The 16,483-nt window shown below is 43.1% G+C and overlaps 1 protein-coding gene across 2 annotated transcripts in view; it reads right to left on the bottom strand.

Annotated features, from left to right (window-relative positions):
- The window catches only part of EPHB2 (EPH receptor B2), a 263,109-nt gene that overhangs the window by 180,931 nt on the left and 65,695 nt on the right, over nucleotides 1-16,483 (bottom strand). For both annotated transcript variants that reach the window (XM_031962640.1, XM_031962639.1), the window contains exons 2-3: nucleotides 7,898-7,962; nucleotides 889-1,573 (exon numbers count right to left, since the gene is read on the bottom strand). In XM_031962640.1, coding sequence (XP_031818500.1) covers nucleotides 889-1,573; nucleotides 7,898-7,962 — 750 coding nt within the window. The remainder of the gene's footprint in view (nucleotides 1-888; nucleotides 1,574-7,897; nucleotides 7,963-16,483) is intronic.

Raw genomic sequence — 16,483 nt, forward strand, 5'->3', positions numbered from 1 at the left:
AAAAATTGAATTCGAGAAATTATTGTCACCGAACATCAGAATCTTAGATTATAAAGTGCCAAGAGGCAAAAGGGATCTGAAAAAAAGGATGTTAGAACGCAGAATGTCAGAGCAGAAAGGGATCTTAGAACATGGGATATTACAGCAGGGAGGGTCCTTAGAACACAGGATGTCAGGGCTGGGAGAACCTTAGAACAGAAAATGTCCGAGCTGGGAGAACCTTAGAACAAAGAACAGCAGATTGAAAGGAACTGTAGAACACAAGAGCCTGATATTGGACCTTCCACTCTGATATTTGGTGTTCTCTGGGCCCTTCCACCTTCATATGTTATGCACTGAGAAATGAAGTTGCTGTCTACCTAATGGGAAATGGCTAAGCGTGGAACGTGAACATGATAGAATTACATCTCTACTCTGTATGGAGATGAAGAATGCGACGGATACAGACCAGTACGGGACAACTTGTATAAACTGATGCAAAGTGATAGTGCTCAGAGCCTGTGCAACAGTGTACACAGCGCGCCAACATTCAGTCAGAACACCGAAGGAGACTTCCACCTGGAAGCGTCCACTTGCCTAAGACCGGCCTGAAGGGGCTTCCTGACAGACAGCAGAGACCCAAACAGCACCTACACAGGGTCCTGAGGAACAGCGGGCGCTAGTACCAGAAATCTGGAATCTTTCCTCTACTGAATCACATTCCAAGGCACCAGGGAAAAAGCCATTTTAACCTTTCTCCTCCGTCCCCACCATCAGACAGCTCTGTCTAGCGGAATGAGAATTGTCCCACTCCAAGAATCAACCCACACCAGAGACCAGAAACCAGCCCATTTTAGAGGCAGCAAAATAGAATTAATTCAGGAACAAACAAAAACCACATTCCGTTACCTCGGCAAATGGTCCCGTTCTCCACCGATTCGTAGCCGGCCTTGCACATGCACCTCCCAATGGGCACCAGCCATTCCCCGTCCCCATTGCAGTAAAGCTTAATGGGCACGTCTACTTCTTCCGCATTTGGGATGCAGGTGCCCCGGGCAGCCACCAGAGACGTGCTCTCGGCCCCAGACAGGGTCTCCTGGAAGACAGCCCCGTTCTGGATCACACGGGGGCACTTGCGGTAGAACACCCGAACGGCGATGAGCGACATGCAGCCACCATAGTCTTGGAAGGCTAGGTAGAAGCCGTTCCTGGAGACCGGCCCAAAGCTCCGAACCTCCGTGTTAATTTTCATCACCCTGCCCCCGAGATCCACCTGGGAAAAGCTTTCGTCCGCTGCGATCGTATCCACTTTGACCCAGGGGTTCTCCATCCAGTTGGGAAAGGTTTTGGTGGCCGAGTCAAAGTCGGCTTCGTAGTAATAGAGGTTGAAGGTCTCCTTACAGGAGCCAGGGACGTTGGGGATGCTGCTGCAGTCCCGGACGGAGAACTTCATCTCCACATGGATGCGCTGAGCTCCTCGTCTCCGGATATACCTGGTGCGGAGCCAGTTGTTCTGATTGGACTCAAAGACGTTGCACACCTGATAGGTTCGGATGGTGTTCATGTTTTCATTGTATCCGCTCACCTCCTCCCACTGCACATGGGACACAAAAGGAGACATCAAGTTAAATAACTCCTGGGAGGGGGGAACCTATGGAGCTGCTACTAGGGGTCCTCAAACTATGGCCCGCGGGTCAGATGCAAAAGCTAAGGACGATTATCCCCCTGACCCAGGGCTATGAAGTTTCTTTATTTAAAGGCCCACAAAACAAAGTTTTTGTTTTTACTATAGTCCAGCCCTCCAACAGTCTGAGGGACAGTGAACTGGCCCCCTATTTAAAAAGTTTGAGGACCCCTGTGCTAGACTATGGGGTTCTTAAGGTACTTAATAAACAGCAGATCTTGGAAAGCAATTTAAACTCAGAATAAAAAAGTGATTAAAATGTTCAGACTCTTTCACTCAGAGATCCCATTACTAAATATATACCCCAAGGAGGTCAAAGACAGGAAGAAAAATCCCATGTACATTAAAATATTCTGTCCTTCTAGCAAAACAAAAACAAACAAGAAAACCTGGAAAAAAAAGTGAGCATCCATTATTGATGCTAAATAAATTGGGATATTTGAATAAAAATAGAATATTACTATTCCACAAGAAATTGTACAAGGTATCCCCAAAGCCTTAGTACTAAGCCTTTAAGCTAAGACTTTGGGGACATTTGGTACACGAAGAATTCAAAGGATCACGGGAAGACTTACATGAATTGGTGCAGTGAAAGAACCAAGGAAATCATATATTCAACAACTACAACACCATAATAAAAAAAGAAAGACAAAACAGCACGGAATTTGTGTTATTATGGTGATTGAATCTGAAAAGAAGATGAAAAAATATGCCTCCTTCTTCAAAAAAGTGGTGGACTATGGATGTGGGATGTGGAATATATTGTCATATATTTTTGCTAAGCTGTTTTTGGGTCTTTTTTATTCTTTCTTACAAGGCATAGCTTTCTTCTTAGAAATAGTGGGAAAGATATATTTGGAAACAAAAATGAGGTATAAGTGAAAAACATTTTTAAAAATTTAAATGACAGTTGAATTAATAAATAGATTCAGAGCTGTATGGGAGATAGAACTCTTAGGTAGGCTCTAAGCATCATCCTTAACATCTTGGCTATTGCTAGGGATATTTGAATATGGAATGTCAGAGCTAGGAGGGACCTTAAAATCCAGCACATCAGAGCTAGGAGGGCCCTTAGAACCCAGGATGTCAGAGCTGGGAGGGCCCTTAGAACCCAGGAGGTCAGAGCTGGGGGGGCCCTTAGAACTCAGGATGTCAGAGCTGGGAGGACCCTTGGAACACAGAATGTTAGAATCTAGAGCAGCAGAAAGATCACTGAATATGGAACTAGAAGATTTGGAGTCAAATTTTGATTCTGCAAATTCCTACTTCTGTGATTTTGGAAACAGAAAGGAAAAGAACAAGCATTTATAGAGAACCTACTATGTGCCAAGCTAAATATTTTTTTACAAACATGATCTCACTTGAGTCTCACAACAATTTTGGGAGGCATTTACTATTAATATCCCTGTTTTTCAATTGAGGAAATTGAGATGAACAGGGTTAAAGGACTTGACCAGGGTCACCCAGCTAGTAAGTGTCTGAGGCTGAATTTGAACTTGGGTTTCCTTGACCAGACTACGCTGCCTCTCAGACACTGAGCAGGTGACTGAATTTCTCTGGGCCTTGGGGTTTTATTTGTCAAATGAAGGTAAGTGACAATATGAGGCATCCTCCAAGGACACTGACAGCCCTTAATTGAGGGCATGGGAAGGGACCTTGGCAGTCAGGTGGCCCCCTGCCCTGAGCATTCTGCCCCTGAGACCACACGGTTGGGAAGCCTTCCCTTCCGCCCATCCCGGAACGTGCCTATCTTGCTGGCTGCATATGTGTCTGTCTCTCCTCATCAAGGGGGGAGGACATTAAAGCATCTAATCACCTGTTCTGTATTCTATGTGTGCTAGTCCCTCAGAAACAACTGCATTGCGCCTCCCATTTTATTGACACACTGGGAATTGGATGTAACATGCAAACATATGCCCAGAAATGTGCAGGGGGAGCCGTTCCCTCTGTGCTGGCATTTTGGTGGAAAGGCCTAAGACCTTGTTCTTGGGGGACTGACATCCGGGGCCTGGCCTTGGGGCCAGTGGGGGCAAAGCTGGCACTCCAGGACTGACTCTTGGCTTTGGGGGCCATTAGTAGCAGAGGCGAGAGAAGGCTCAGGTTGTGAATTAAAACTCAAGGGACTGAGGAAGGAAATGGTCAGGATGTGGCCGCCGTGCCCGACCCCTAAGCTCCAGTCCTAGCTTCTAATCTTTAACCTTTCCAATACAAATGTGACACAGAAATGAGAAGGCGCTGGATTTTGAAAAAGGAGATCCGGCTTCATCATCTACCAGCTATGTAACCTTGAACAAGACACTCCATCTCTGTGACCTTACTTTCCTTATCTGTAAAAGGAGAAGGTTGGATAAATATTTTCTTAAGTTCCCTTTCAGCTCTAAATCAGGGATCCTATGACTCCCTCCAGCTCGAGCATTCCTGAAAACTCTAAAATATCTAAAAAAACAGCCCCAGCTCCATCTGCCACGTTTCTTGTCCTTAGGCCTTAACCTTCCTTTAGTTCCTAGTATATTCCCCATCTGCCCGAGACTTAGCATTCCATTCCTGAAGCCCAGCCCCAGAGCAAAAAAGGAGAATAAGATACTGAAAATAATGCTGGATTTGGACCAGAGTTTGGATCTCAACTTGGCTGTTCGCTAGCAGTAGAGACGTGGCCAACACAATTGAACTCTCTGGATCTTAGTTGGCTCACCTTTAAAAGTAACAGGATTAGAATAGACTGTTCTTAAACTGTAGATTGAAACCTCATATGGGGGTAATTGATTGTGGGGTTTGCAAAATTACAATTTATTATGAGTAAATGTTGGATATGTATACCTATTTTAAATACTTACATACCTAAGGTCAAGCAAAAATTTCTTAGGCAAAAAGAGGTTACGAGTAGAAAAAGTTTAAGAAGCCCTGGACTAAATGATCTTTAAGAAGCCCCTCTAGATGTGACATTCCATGTTCTAAGGGCTCTCCCAGCTCTGACCTCCTGGGTTCTAAGGGCCCTCCCAGCTCTGACATTCTCTGTTCCAGTCTCTTCTTGCTCTTACATTCTCTAATCTAAGTGTCTGCTTCAGTGTTTGATCAGGATGGTCTCTTCCCCCTTTCTCACCCAGACTATCTTATTGTTCTACAACTCTTCTGTTCGGGTGCCATCACCGGCCCCAGAGAAGAAGCCATTCTCCTCTTCAGTGGTCTCAGGAAGGGATCTGAAGTCCACCTAACTCAATTCTTGCCACCTCTGGAAGCAACAAATTGAGAACTTTGATTTGGAGTCCAGAATTGAATCTGAATCCCAGATTCATAATTTATTGTGTGACTGTATCTCTGAACCTCAGTTTCCATATCTGTAAAATGGCTTACACCATTTTAACTCACAGGATTGTTACTAGCATGATTGTAAATGTAGAAGTACTAGGTAAGTATGATGTTACCCTGTGACATTACAAACAGAAAGCTCGTCTCAGAGCCCAGAACACTTCAAGTCTCTCCCCTGACATGTGTTGGCTACGTGACCCTGGGCAGGTAACAATCTCTCAGTGATATAAATAAGTAACTCTGTAAGACTTTAAGGGGCCAAACTGTACAAACAGAGGGGATTTCCTCATTGGGAAATTCCCAATATCTATAAAATCCCAGCTCTAGGCCCTATGCCTATCCCCATACAGGAATGAATTGTTGTTATTGTGATCGTCACTCTATTTCCTTTTGTTCCCTCAGTTGCTAGAAGGAAAGAAGAGTGAATAGTAATAACTTCTCTTATCTGCACGGTACTTTATAGCAAAAAGAACTTTCAAATATATTATTTGTTCCATAATTTTATCAGTGACTTGGATAGAAGCGAAGTTGGCAGGCTTTTCAATTTGTGAAAGCGGCAGAGCTGGGAGGAATAGACAGCTAAAGACACGGGGTTCTTAACTTGGGGTCCACTTATCTCTCAAGGAGTCAATGGATAGAGTTTTGGGGGTCTAGATGGGGAAGGAGGATGGGAAAAAAAACTGACATCTTTATTTCAACATAATTGTTTTCCTTTGTGATCTTCTGTATTTTCTGTTAAGCATTTTAAATCCTTATTCTGAGAAGAGCTCCAGTGCTGCCCTAAACAGTGATCAAGGAGAGATCCGTCCCACAACAAAGGTCAAGAATTCTGGCTTTATTCGGGTGGTCACAAAGCTAGTTAGTATGGGTTAGGGCTGGGGGGGCTAAGAGTTAGACGGGATGGGAGGGGGCCTAGAAGGAGGCTGAGGGGCTGGTGCAGGGAAAGACAGGTGAGCCTGGGGAAGCTCCAGGATCAGGAACAGCGGATCCCACGGGCTTCCCAGCCAAGCTCCTCCCCTTCCCTCGCCCCTCCAGAGTCCCCCCTTCCTTATTGCTCCACCATGTGACAAAGTCACCCCCTTGTTACAGCTGCTGTTCTTCAGAACTTAATTAGAGCACTTAATTAGAGCACACTGCCTTTCTCCCCTCTCTCTAATTAACATGCCAAGGACTCACAGACTAAACACCCCAAATAATGCATTCAGGCTGCCTGCAGCCAGACCTGCCCTCATTACTAGGCCGGAGGTGGGATCGGGGCTGAGGGTGGCGGTGGGAGTGAGGGGAGGTAGCAGGCCCTGCTTTGTATCAGAAAAATGAAAGACAAAAGGAGAGGAAGGCTAAGAGTCCTGCCCCAGGGAACCCTCCCTCTTCCACTATCTCGGAGGCAACAGCTGAATCCCAATAGCCACCCAGGCCAGAGAGCCTGATGGGTGTGGTGATGGTGGGACTCAGGAACTAGGAGATAAAAAGGAAGAAGAGGAAGGGACAGAGAACCTCCAAGTCTCCCCCAAAAGGAGGTAGCTCCAGGCTGGAGACTGGTGTGGTGGGGGAAAGAGGAATGAACTTAGAAAATGCGCACTGTTTCCCTATTGGACAAGTCAATTCACCCCTCTGTGCCTCAGTTTCTTTTCTATAAAACAGGAAATACTCCTTAGATGAGCTACCTCACAGGTGTAAGGAAAGAGTTTGGAGGATTCTAAAGTGACACAGAAAACATCAGTTCTTTTGCCCCAAACAAATAACCAAAAAAAAAAAAAAAAATCATAGCACTTGATACTCTCCCTTTTTCTCTGTCCCATCCTCTATCCATTGACAGTGGGTTCTGCAGGATTAGGTCTCCAGGCTGGGATGAGGGCTGGCAAATGTCCTGAGCCTGGAGCCAGACGACCAGGCTCAGATTCTTCCTCGCTGTGTGATTCTAGCAAGTCATGTGCCCACCAGGAACACTGTCCTTGATCTATAATGTAAGGGGCTGGAGCTAGACCTTTAGGCTCCTTCCACCTCTAGAGCCCTCCCAGTTCTAATTTTCTGTGTTCTAAAGTTCTTCCCATCTAATGTCTCAACATTTCTAGTTTTAATATTCTGTGTCCTAAGGTTCTCCCAGCTCTGACCTCCTGGATTCTAAGGGCCCTCCCAGCTCTGACCTCCTGGGTTCTAAGGGCCCTCCCAGCTCTGACCTCCTGGATTCTAAGGGCCCTCCCGGCTCTGACCTCCTGGGTTCTAAGGCCCTCCCAGCTCTGACCTCCTGGGTTCTAAGGCCCTTCCAGCTCTGACCTCCTGGGTTCTAAGGGCCCTCCCAGCTCTGACCTCCTGGGTTCTAAGGGCCCTCCCAGCTCTGACCTCCTGGGTTCTAAGGGCCCTCCCAGCTCAGATATTTTATGCTCCAAGGACCCTCCCAGCTCTGACTTTCCATGTCATAGGAGTCCTTCTATAGTTCCTTCTAGTTCTAACATCCAATGCCATAAAATCCTCCTCAGTTCCAAGCTGAAAGGCTTGAGAGATAAGCCATGTAGGGGGCCTTCTAAGGACCTTCTAGCTCGAGAATTTTGGAGACAGGGACCAGGTGATTGGGGAGCCAGAGAATAACGTATCTGAATTTTATTAATTTTGTAAATATTTCCTATCTATTTATCGGCATATATGCTGTTAATCCCCTTCTGCTCCTCAATAGAATTTAAACTTCTGGAGGGAACAGACTTTGGTTTTTATCATTTTATTCCCCAGGAACTGACACTCCACAGACACTTAGTATAAAAGCATATTCACTGACTGATTAAAAAGTGTCCATATTGACCCCTGAATGAGGGTGGGGAAAGGAAGCAGCAGTATGTCTTCCATGCACATCAATAATCCAGGCCTCCTAGAGCCTCCAGTAGAACCTCTGGGGAAAGAAGTTAACCTTCTAGGTAGGTGGGAACATTAACTCACCCCAGATGAAGGATGCACAATCCAGCCAAGCTCCGCGGTGGCTGTGGTGGAGTCCATCAGCGTTTCTGCAAGGAGAATACACAGTATTAGGGAACAGAAGACATAATGGGGCCTAACGTAGCCTGGGCTTTTAGTTACAAACCCAATCCTCTCCAATTTTAGGGGACCTCTCTTGGCTGAGAGGCAATGGATTAGATCAGAGGCTCTTAACTTTTTGGGGGGCCAAGGATTCTTTTGGTTGTCCAGTGAAGTCTAGAGGCCCTATCCCTTTCAGAATTGTGTTTTTAATCATGTTAAAATTAAGTTCACAGGGTTACAAAGAAAGCCAATTATATTAAAATAGTTTTTCAAAAAAATATATTTTTTTTAAGTTCAGGGACTTCCTCTCCCTTCCCCCAAGCTAAGAACCCCTGTTTGATTATACTTATTTGCCACAAGGGAAGGCCTCTATGAGGGTGGAGGTGAGTTGGTGGGTGGTCATAAAGATGCAAAAGGAAACTAAAGGGAAAAGCGCATCAATCAAGTATTTTTAAAATACCCAGAAGAAAACAAAGAGTTCAAAAGGGTTGACATAAACGGGGCAATTTTGTTCGTTTAATTAATACAAGATTGTTTGGGATTTTTTTAGAAAAAGTTTTAAAAAGGCAAGCCATTTGTAACAAATTCCCAGTTTCGTATGCAATTGTTTTGTTTTTCTTTATATAGAAATGTTTGTTTTTGTTGATATCTGTTAAATTTATGATTAAAAAAAATTGAAGGCTGGTTCTGGAGTCAGAGAGAGAAAAATATATATATTTATTAAATATCTATTATGTGTCAGGCACTGTAGTAATACTATCTCATTAAATCCCACAATCCTGGGAGATAAGTTCTATGATTATCCCCATTTAACAGATAGGGAAACTGAGGTAGAGAAAAATTAAGTAACTTGTTCATGACCTGAATTCAGGTCTTCTGGACTCCAGACCCAGAGCTTTATATATTGCACCATTTAGCTGCTTCAGAAGAGCTGTGCCAAAGCCCTATCTGACACTTCCTATCTATAAGATCTTAGTCAAGCCAATTATTGTAAGTTTTTTCATCTGTAAAATGAAGGGATTAGCAGGATTTCAGAAGGCTGATGATGAACCACAGTCCCTAAGTCCTAATACTGTGAGGTGGGATTCAGAGAGTAGAATGAAACCCACATCTTTTATAAGGTTAATATGAGAATCTGTTTTGTTTGACTATACATATTTGTTAGAGGAGTTATGTTTTTCCTTTTTTTCCCCCAACTTGGTGTAGGAGGGAGGGAGAGGTATAATTGATCGGGTTGTACTCACTACCCAAAAAAGGGATCATTGAAGCATTTCTTTTTTTTTAATGCACAGAACAGAAGGAAACATAGAGAAGCTGGACAGTTTTGAAAGTTGCGTATTGAATTTATTAAACACTTGAAAGTAAATGAAGTTGTTAGTAAACAGGATTCACTATTTCACGTACAATCCTCTATCCTGTTCTATTTTGCATATAGAAATTAATGCTCATTTAACTTGGTGTTTGTTATAATCAGAATAAAAAATTTTTTTTGGCAAACCCAAATGAAGAGATTAAACTAGAGAGCAACTGAGATCTCCATCTCTTGAGTTATGGTTGTACCCTCTTGGATCCAAAGCTGAGAAAGGTCAATGATGGTCAAGGAAGAATGAGTGACGAGGAAAGGAGGACAGCCAGTAAAAACAGAATGGGAAAAAGGAAGATTGAACCATGTGTGAGCTGGAGTTAAAAGCATCTGAAAAAGAAACTTCGCTGGTCCAAAGTGCAATTGCAAATTCCTCCAGCCTCTGCTGCTCTGTGAAATTCTTGCCCTCCTGGACCCTTTACCTCCTCCCAGATTTCTCTCTTTTCTGAGCCCTACCCTCTCTGCCTTTTCTTCCAGGAAGGCTTTCCTGAGCTCTTATACATCTCTCTCACTCCCAGACAAGAAGTCTCAGAGAATTACATAAAAAAGGGGCCATTTGGGTCAGCAATGGCTGAAGAGAAATGGAGCATCCCCCACAAGTGGCCATGTGGCTCAAGGATGGGGATATGACATCTTCCTCTGGAGAATGCTCTATTCGAAAGGGTTTCCTTTTACTAAGTCAAAATCTGTCACTGCAACCTTTTGTGCACTGCCCCTAGCTTCTGTCCTTGGGGACTGACCAAGCCATTGTATTGCTTCTCCCATTAACATCCCTTCCCAGAATGTATCCTCCCATTTTGTCCAAGTTCCTCCTTGAATTAAAGCTGTTTGTAACTGTATGAATACTCTATGATGAGGCCAGTTTTGCTCATCTTTTTTTTCTCTCCTCCAGCAAAGAGAAAATACAAACCAAATGTTGAATAAATGAAGCAGGAGAGAGCAAATGGGTCTTATTTATTTATTATCATTATTATTATTTAGCATCACCAGGGAGAGTCATCCTTTCTGTCCCAATTCCCTGCATCCCAGCTCTGTGGGCACAAGTCGATTGTCTGGGGATGGAGGTCAGGCCTGGGTCAAGGTTTCCATCAGCACCTCCTACTCTTTCCATAACCATCTTCTCCCCTGGATGTGTGTGTGCATGCAGGATGAGAATTAGAGCTTTTCCTTCTTTCACTGGCTCATCCCCCACCTCACCTCAGAGATCTAAAAATCTTGTGTTGGTTTTCAGTCGTTTTTTTCAATTGTGTCCAACTCTTCATGACCCCATTTGAGGTTTTCTTGGCAAAAGAACTGGAGTGATTTGCCATTTCCTTCTCCAGCTCATTTTACAGATGAGTAAACTGAGGCATACAGGATAAAGTGACTTGCCTAGGATCACACAGCTTGTGAGTATCTGACGCCAGGTTTGAACTCAGGTCCTCCTGACTTCAAGTCTGAACCACCTAGCTAGACTCCACTAGTGAATTCCCTCCATGTTAACCTGCTTTTTCTCTCTCATCTCCTGTCTCTCTCCCATCTCTGTCTCCTTCATCGCATAAGAGTTTTAACTCAGTCTCAGTTTCTGAACCAATTATGGGTCCACTTAACCATTCAGTCACCTCGCTTGCCTCTCTCCATCTCATCCAAAAGGACAAGAATGACAATCCATATGAATATGGGCTCTGCCCCATCCTTAGCCCACCGTCTCCACATTCACTGGTTTCTGCCTCTCCATTGGGTTGCCTTGCTCTTCCATTGGCCCTATCCATCCCTTGCATTGATCTGGCTAGCTTTCTTTCCATCAGCTCTGCCTCCTTGTTGGGGGGAGGAGATATGCCTTTCTTCCGCTGGCTTCCCACTTCCATGGAAAAAAGGGATAGTGACCTCCATTCAGGGAGATGCGACCCTGTGACAAGGTTACATATTGTTCATTTCCATGGCATGGGGCTGGTTCCTCGGGGATGACCATCTCTTTCAATCTAGGCTCAAAGCAAATTTACTGGGAAGTCCTGGTTTAGCAAGGAGGTGGACTACAGAGCTGTAGCTAGGGACTTTTGTGTCCAGGGCAAGCAGCAGGAAATGTACTCTCAGCCAAGGTGGGGAGAGCGGAGCAGGGTTGAACAAAGTGGGGAGGAAGAGCTTTCCATAGCCCACCACTGATGGAGCAGCTTCCTTTTTAAATAATTATTTCTTGTGAACTAGGGTCAGGATCTGTTATTTCTCTGCTGTGGAGCTTTGCAAGTGTTGTCATTACCCACTAAATTCAGTGCTCTAGTTATAGCTCTGACCTTCTTCAACTTTCCCTGTCTACTTCCTTCCACTACCAATAAAAAAAGAAAAGTGTCAAGTTGTTGATGATATCTGGAATCAATCAATCAACAAACATTTATTAATCACCTACTACGTACCAGGTACTGAGCTAAGACCACAAAGAGAACCAGTATGAGGACCTGAGGATCCTGACCGCCCCTCTTTCCCAAGTGTGTTACTTTGAACTACACAGATCCTGGCAAGTGGAGGGGGGAGGGGGAAGGGACATCATCACCCCCTCCCCTCTTCCACATACACCCCAGGGGAGCCTCACTTAGTTGGAGAGAAATTTGGCATCCACTCGGGCTCATTCACGGCCATTCCCTTTGAGCCCCCGCGCTTACCCAAGCCCAGGGCCAAAGGCAGTTTTCCATCACTGACAAGTTGGAAGATTGGACAGACGTTCCATTCTGCTGGTGTGGACTTGGAGAAAAGAGTTCCTTTTCACACTCCCCAGTGCTGCAGATTTTTCTTCCTCCAGAGAACAAGGGCTGAACTTTTAACCTGCTTTCTCTCTCTCATCTCCTGTCTCTCTCCATCTCTGTCTCACTCATCCCATCTTTCTTTACCTTCCCTTTCCACCACTCTTCTCTATCTTTATTTCTCATTTTTCTTACCCCACTCCCACCTCTCTGTGTCTTTGTCTCCATCTTTCTCCCCCCTTTTCTCTCTGTATCTCTACTTCTTTCTCTCCTCTTTCCCTCTCTCCCTCTTTTTCCCTTCTTCTCTGTCTCTCTCATATTGACAGAAATATCTCTAGATACATTTATCTATATCTCTTTTGTCTTTTTCTGTCTCTGTCTCTCATATATGAGAGATGTGTCTATATATCTATCTATATCTGTCTCTGTCTCTCTTCTATATAGATATAGATACATACATAGAAATAGAAATATATACATATAGAGATACATAATGTAGATATAGATAGATAACACAATATCATTGGCTTCCTTTATAATCCTGTGCATGTCCTTTTATGCACTCCAAAGCATTTTTTCTGAGAAAGGATCCATAGGCTTTACCCATCTGCCCAAAGAACATAACATCCAAAAATCCTACTCTAAAGGATTGTTAAGTAGATTTCCATTACAGCTTGTCTAAGTTTGCCTGTCTTTCTGCACTTTCCTTCCTCAGTGGACCTGTGATTTTATTGATATGAAGAACTCCCAGGTGAAAAAAATCCCTCCAACAAAGCAGGTTAATGCCCTCTTTCCAACTTAAGCCTCAGAGATTTGCCTAGGACACTTGTCCAGGGTCACACAGGCAGTATCTTCCAAAGACAAGGAATCTCTCAGACCACGCTCCTACTTCTCATTACTGATGTGATTAAAAAAAAAAAAAAATATATATATATATATATATATATATATATATATATATACTCTCCCAGAACTAAGAACAGATCCCTAAGGCACTCCACTAGTGACTTCCCTCCATGTTGACAGTGACCAATTAAGAGAGACAATTTGGGCTCAGTTACTGAACCATTTAACCATTCAGTCACCTAGCCCCGTTTCTCTCCATTTCATCCAAAAGAATAACAAGAACAAGAGACTGTCTATATGAATATAGGCATCTTTCTTTCTGTGGACCTCAGTTTTCCCCATCTGTAAAGGAAAGGACTAGACTAAGGTTCCTTCCAACTTGAATCCTACAGGCCAATGATGGAGGTTCTCAGAACTAGGGAGTCTATGAGCATCATCTACCATCCTTAAACAAACTCCAGCTGCCTGGGGGCCCAGGAGAATGGCGTCCCGTTCCCATAATTCTCTTCTCCATCCTGTCTCAGATTCCTCAGATTGATTCCAACATCTGTCAGCCAGAAACAGCCCCGACCTGAAAGCTAGCAGTTCTAAGTCCAGATCCCAGCTCAAGCACGAATGCATTATGTGAAACAGGGCTACACAAAGCATCCCTCTTGGTCTCAGTTTTCTTTTAGGTCAAATGGGGGTATCACTGCATCACTAATCCATAGACTGAAAGGATGTCAGAGACCATTTGACAGATGGAGAAACTGAGGCCTAGAAAGTGATTTGACCATAGTCACACAGCTAGTAGGAGCAGCTCAGTACCACACTGTGATGAGGACCAGAAATTTCTTATTCACATCCATTACCATCTCATTTGAGTCTGACAATACCTGTGGGAGGGAGGGAGTAAAGGGAATATTATTATCCCCACTTGACATAAGAAGAAGTGAGAAGGAAACATTAAGTACCTACTATGTGCCAAACAACATCATTTTATCTTCACAACAGCTCTGTGGATGTAAATGCTATTGTTGGCTCTATTTTACAGATAAGGAAACTGAGGCAATTAGGGTTGAGTAACTTTCCTGAGGTCACACAGCTAGAAGGCATCTGAGATTGCATTTGAACTCCTTCTGACTCTAGATCTAGTACTCTATCCAATGAGCCACCTAGCTGCCTCTAAGTACAGAAGGGTTAGAATCCAGTTCTTCTAATTCCTGGTCTGGTGATCTTCCTATGCTGGTATCATCACATTGGTGACTAAAAATATCTAGTGACTAGAGATATCTATAAAACTAAACTTGTCTAGAAAATGGTTCAGAATATTTAAGGAAATAGAAATTGTTAGAAAATAACTAGAAATATCTAAAAAAAAAACTAGAAGTATCTAGAAAGAAACTAGAGATATCTAGAAAACTAGATTTGCCTAGAAAATGGCCAGGAATATTTAGAAGGCCAGAAATTTCTAGAAATAACTAGAATAACTAGAAATATCTAAAAACCAGATGTATCTACAAAATGATGTTATCTAGAAAACTAGACTTGTCTAGAAAATGGTTCCGAATATTTAGGGAACTAGAAATAATTGGAAATATCTAAAAAACTAGAAGTGTCTAGAAAGTGACTAGAGATATCTGGAAAACTAGACTTGCCTAGAAAGTGGCCAGAAATATTTAAGAAACCAGAAATTACTAGAAATAATTAGAATAAATAGAAATATCTAAAAACTAGATGTATCTACAAAGTCATAAGTTATCTAGAAAACTAGACTTGTCTAGAAAATGGTTCAGAATAGTTAGAGAACTAGAAATAACTAGAAATATCTAAAAAAAACTAGAAGTATCTAGAAAGTGACTAGAGATGTCTAGAAAACTAGACTTGCCTAGAAAATGGCTAAGAAGATTTAGGAAACTAGGAGACGAGGTCTGGGATTTGACCACAGTCAGGAGGAGGAGCTTTGACTAAGATTCCTCCCTTTGCTAGGGATTAGAGAAAGCTAGAAGACTAGAATGTCAGTTCAAGAATAGGCTTGAAGTGCTGGTCTCACATGAGAAGTCCATCTTCTAGATTACAGAGCTGGAAGCTGGATGGTACAGTGGAAAGAGTTCTGCCTCTAGGAAGTTGAACTCAATTCCCACCTGCCTTCATGAGCTTAGATAAGCCTAACCTACTTAAATAAGGGGTTGGGACTTGAATTTAGGGCTTGTTTGTTTTGTTTTTGTGAGGCAATTTGAGTTAAATCCCTATGCGAGGAAATATTAAATTTTTTTAAAAAAATTAAAACTTTTACAAAAAATATGAGAAGAAATATGAAGTGTCTGAGGTTGGATTTGAACTCAGGTCCTCCTGACTTTAGCACTGGTACTCTATCCACTGAACCATCTAGGTACCCCTACTTGAATCCAGGTCTTCATAGCTCCAAGAGGGCTTTATGCTAAATGGCCTTTTGTGGGGAAGTGTATCCACAAACACCCATAGATACAAATGGCATTTGGGAGGATTTGGTAGCTTTCTACCAAAGTTTAAGCTAAAAGTGGGTTCGAATCCCAGCTCAGACACTGATTAGATGCATGCTCTTAGACAAGCTAATTTACCTCTCTAGGTTTCTACAAAATGGAGATAATAATGTTTTTCTCCCCAAGCCATGGTCAGGAAAGCAGTTAACACAGTGATAGAGAAACATGAGCTGTGTTCCTTTTATATATAAGCATTTCTATCTATAAGGACCTATCTGGGTGTCTGGGTGTGGATGTCAATGTGTTTCTAAGGGAGTGAACCTGAGGGGTCAGTACGAGGCCAGCCAGGCTCCTGGCTTAGCCAAGAACTCCTCCACACACCCTGTCTCTTCACTGGAATAAGTAGGCGTAATAATTACTCTTCTATTAGTCTCTTACTCCTTTGGCTAATAAGCCCTCTCCTTTTCTCCTCTCCAAACTCCCGAGAATCAGAGTCTAAAGCCTTCTTAAATGGAAACTTTCTGTGCAAAGCTGCTGCTCCCTGCCCTCTTGTCCTCATCTTCCTCAGCCCTACCTTTCTATAATGCTTTCTAGAACTTCTGTTATCTTATTATCCCCATTTTGCAGATAAATAAGCTAAGGAAAAAATTTACTCAAGATTACCCAAAGTCACATAGACAGTAAGGGCAGCTAGATAGCACAACAGATAAAGATCTGCGTCTGGAGTCCGGACAACTGGAGTTTAGACACTTACTGTCTGTGTGACTCTGGACAAATCATTTCACCCTGTTTGCCTCAGTTTCCCCATCTGTCAAATGAGCTGGAGAAGGAAATGGCAAACTTACTAGTTGTGGGACTCTGGGCAAGTCATATAATCCTTTTTGCCTTGGTTTCCTTGTCTGTCAAATGAATCGGAGAAGAAAATGGCAAAATACTTCAATGTTTTTGCCAAGAATGGGATCTTGAAGAATCATTCTTAAACAACTGAATAACACAAACAGAAGTCATTATGAAGTAAATGGGATCAAAGAGAGTCCTTCATAACTTAAACAACTGGGCAACACAAAGAGAAGTCATTCATGACTTAAATGGAATCACGGGTAATCATTCATGACTTAAACAACTGAACAACATAAACAAAAGT

This window comes from Sarcophilus harrisii, chromosome 3 (genome assembly GCF_902635505.1).
Source record: "Sarcophilus harrisii chromosome 3, mSarHar1.11, whole genome shotgun sequence".
NCBI lineage: Eukaryota > Metazoa > Chordata > Mammalia > Dasyuromorphia > Dasyuridae > Sarcophilus > Sarcophilus harrisii.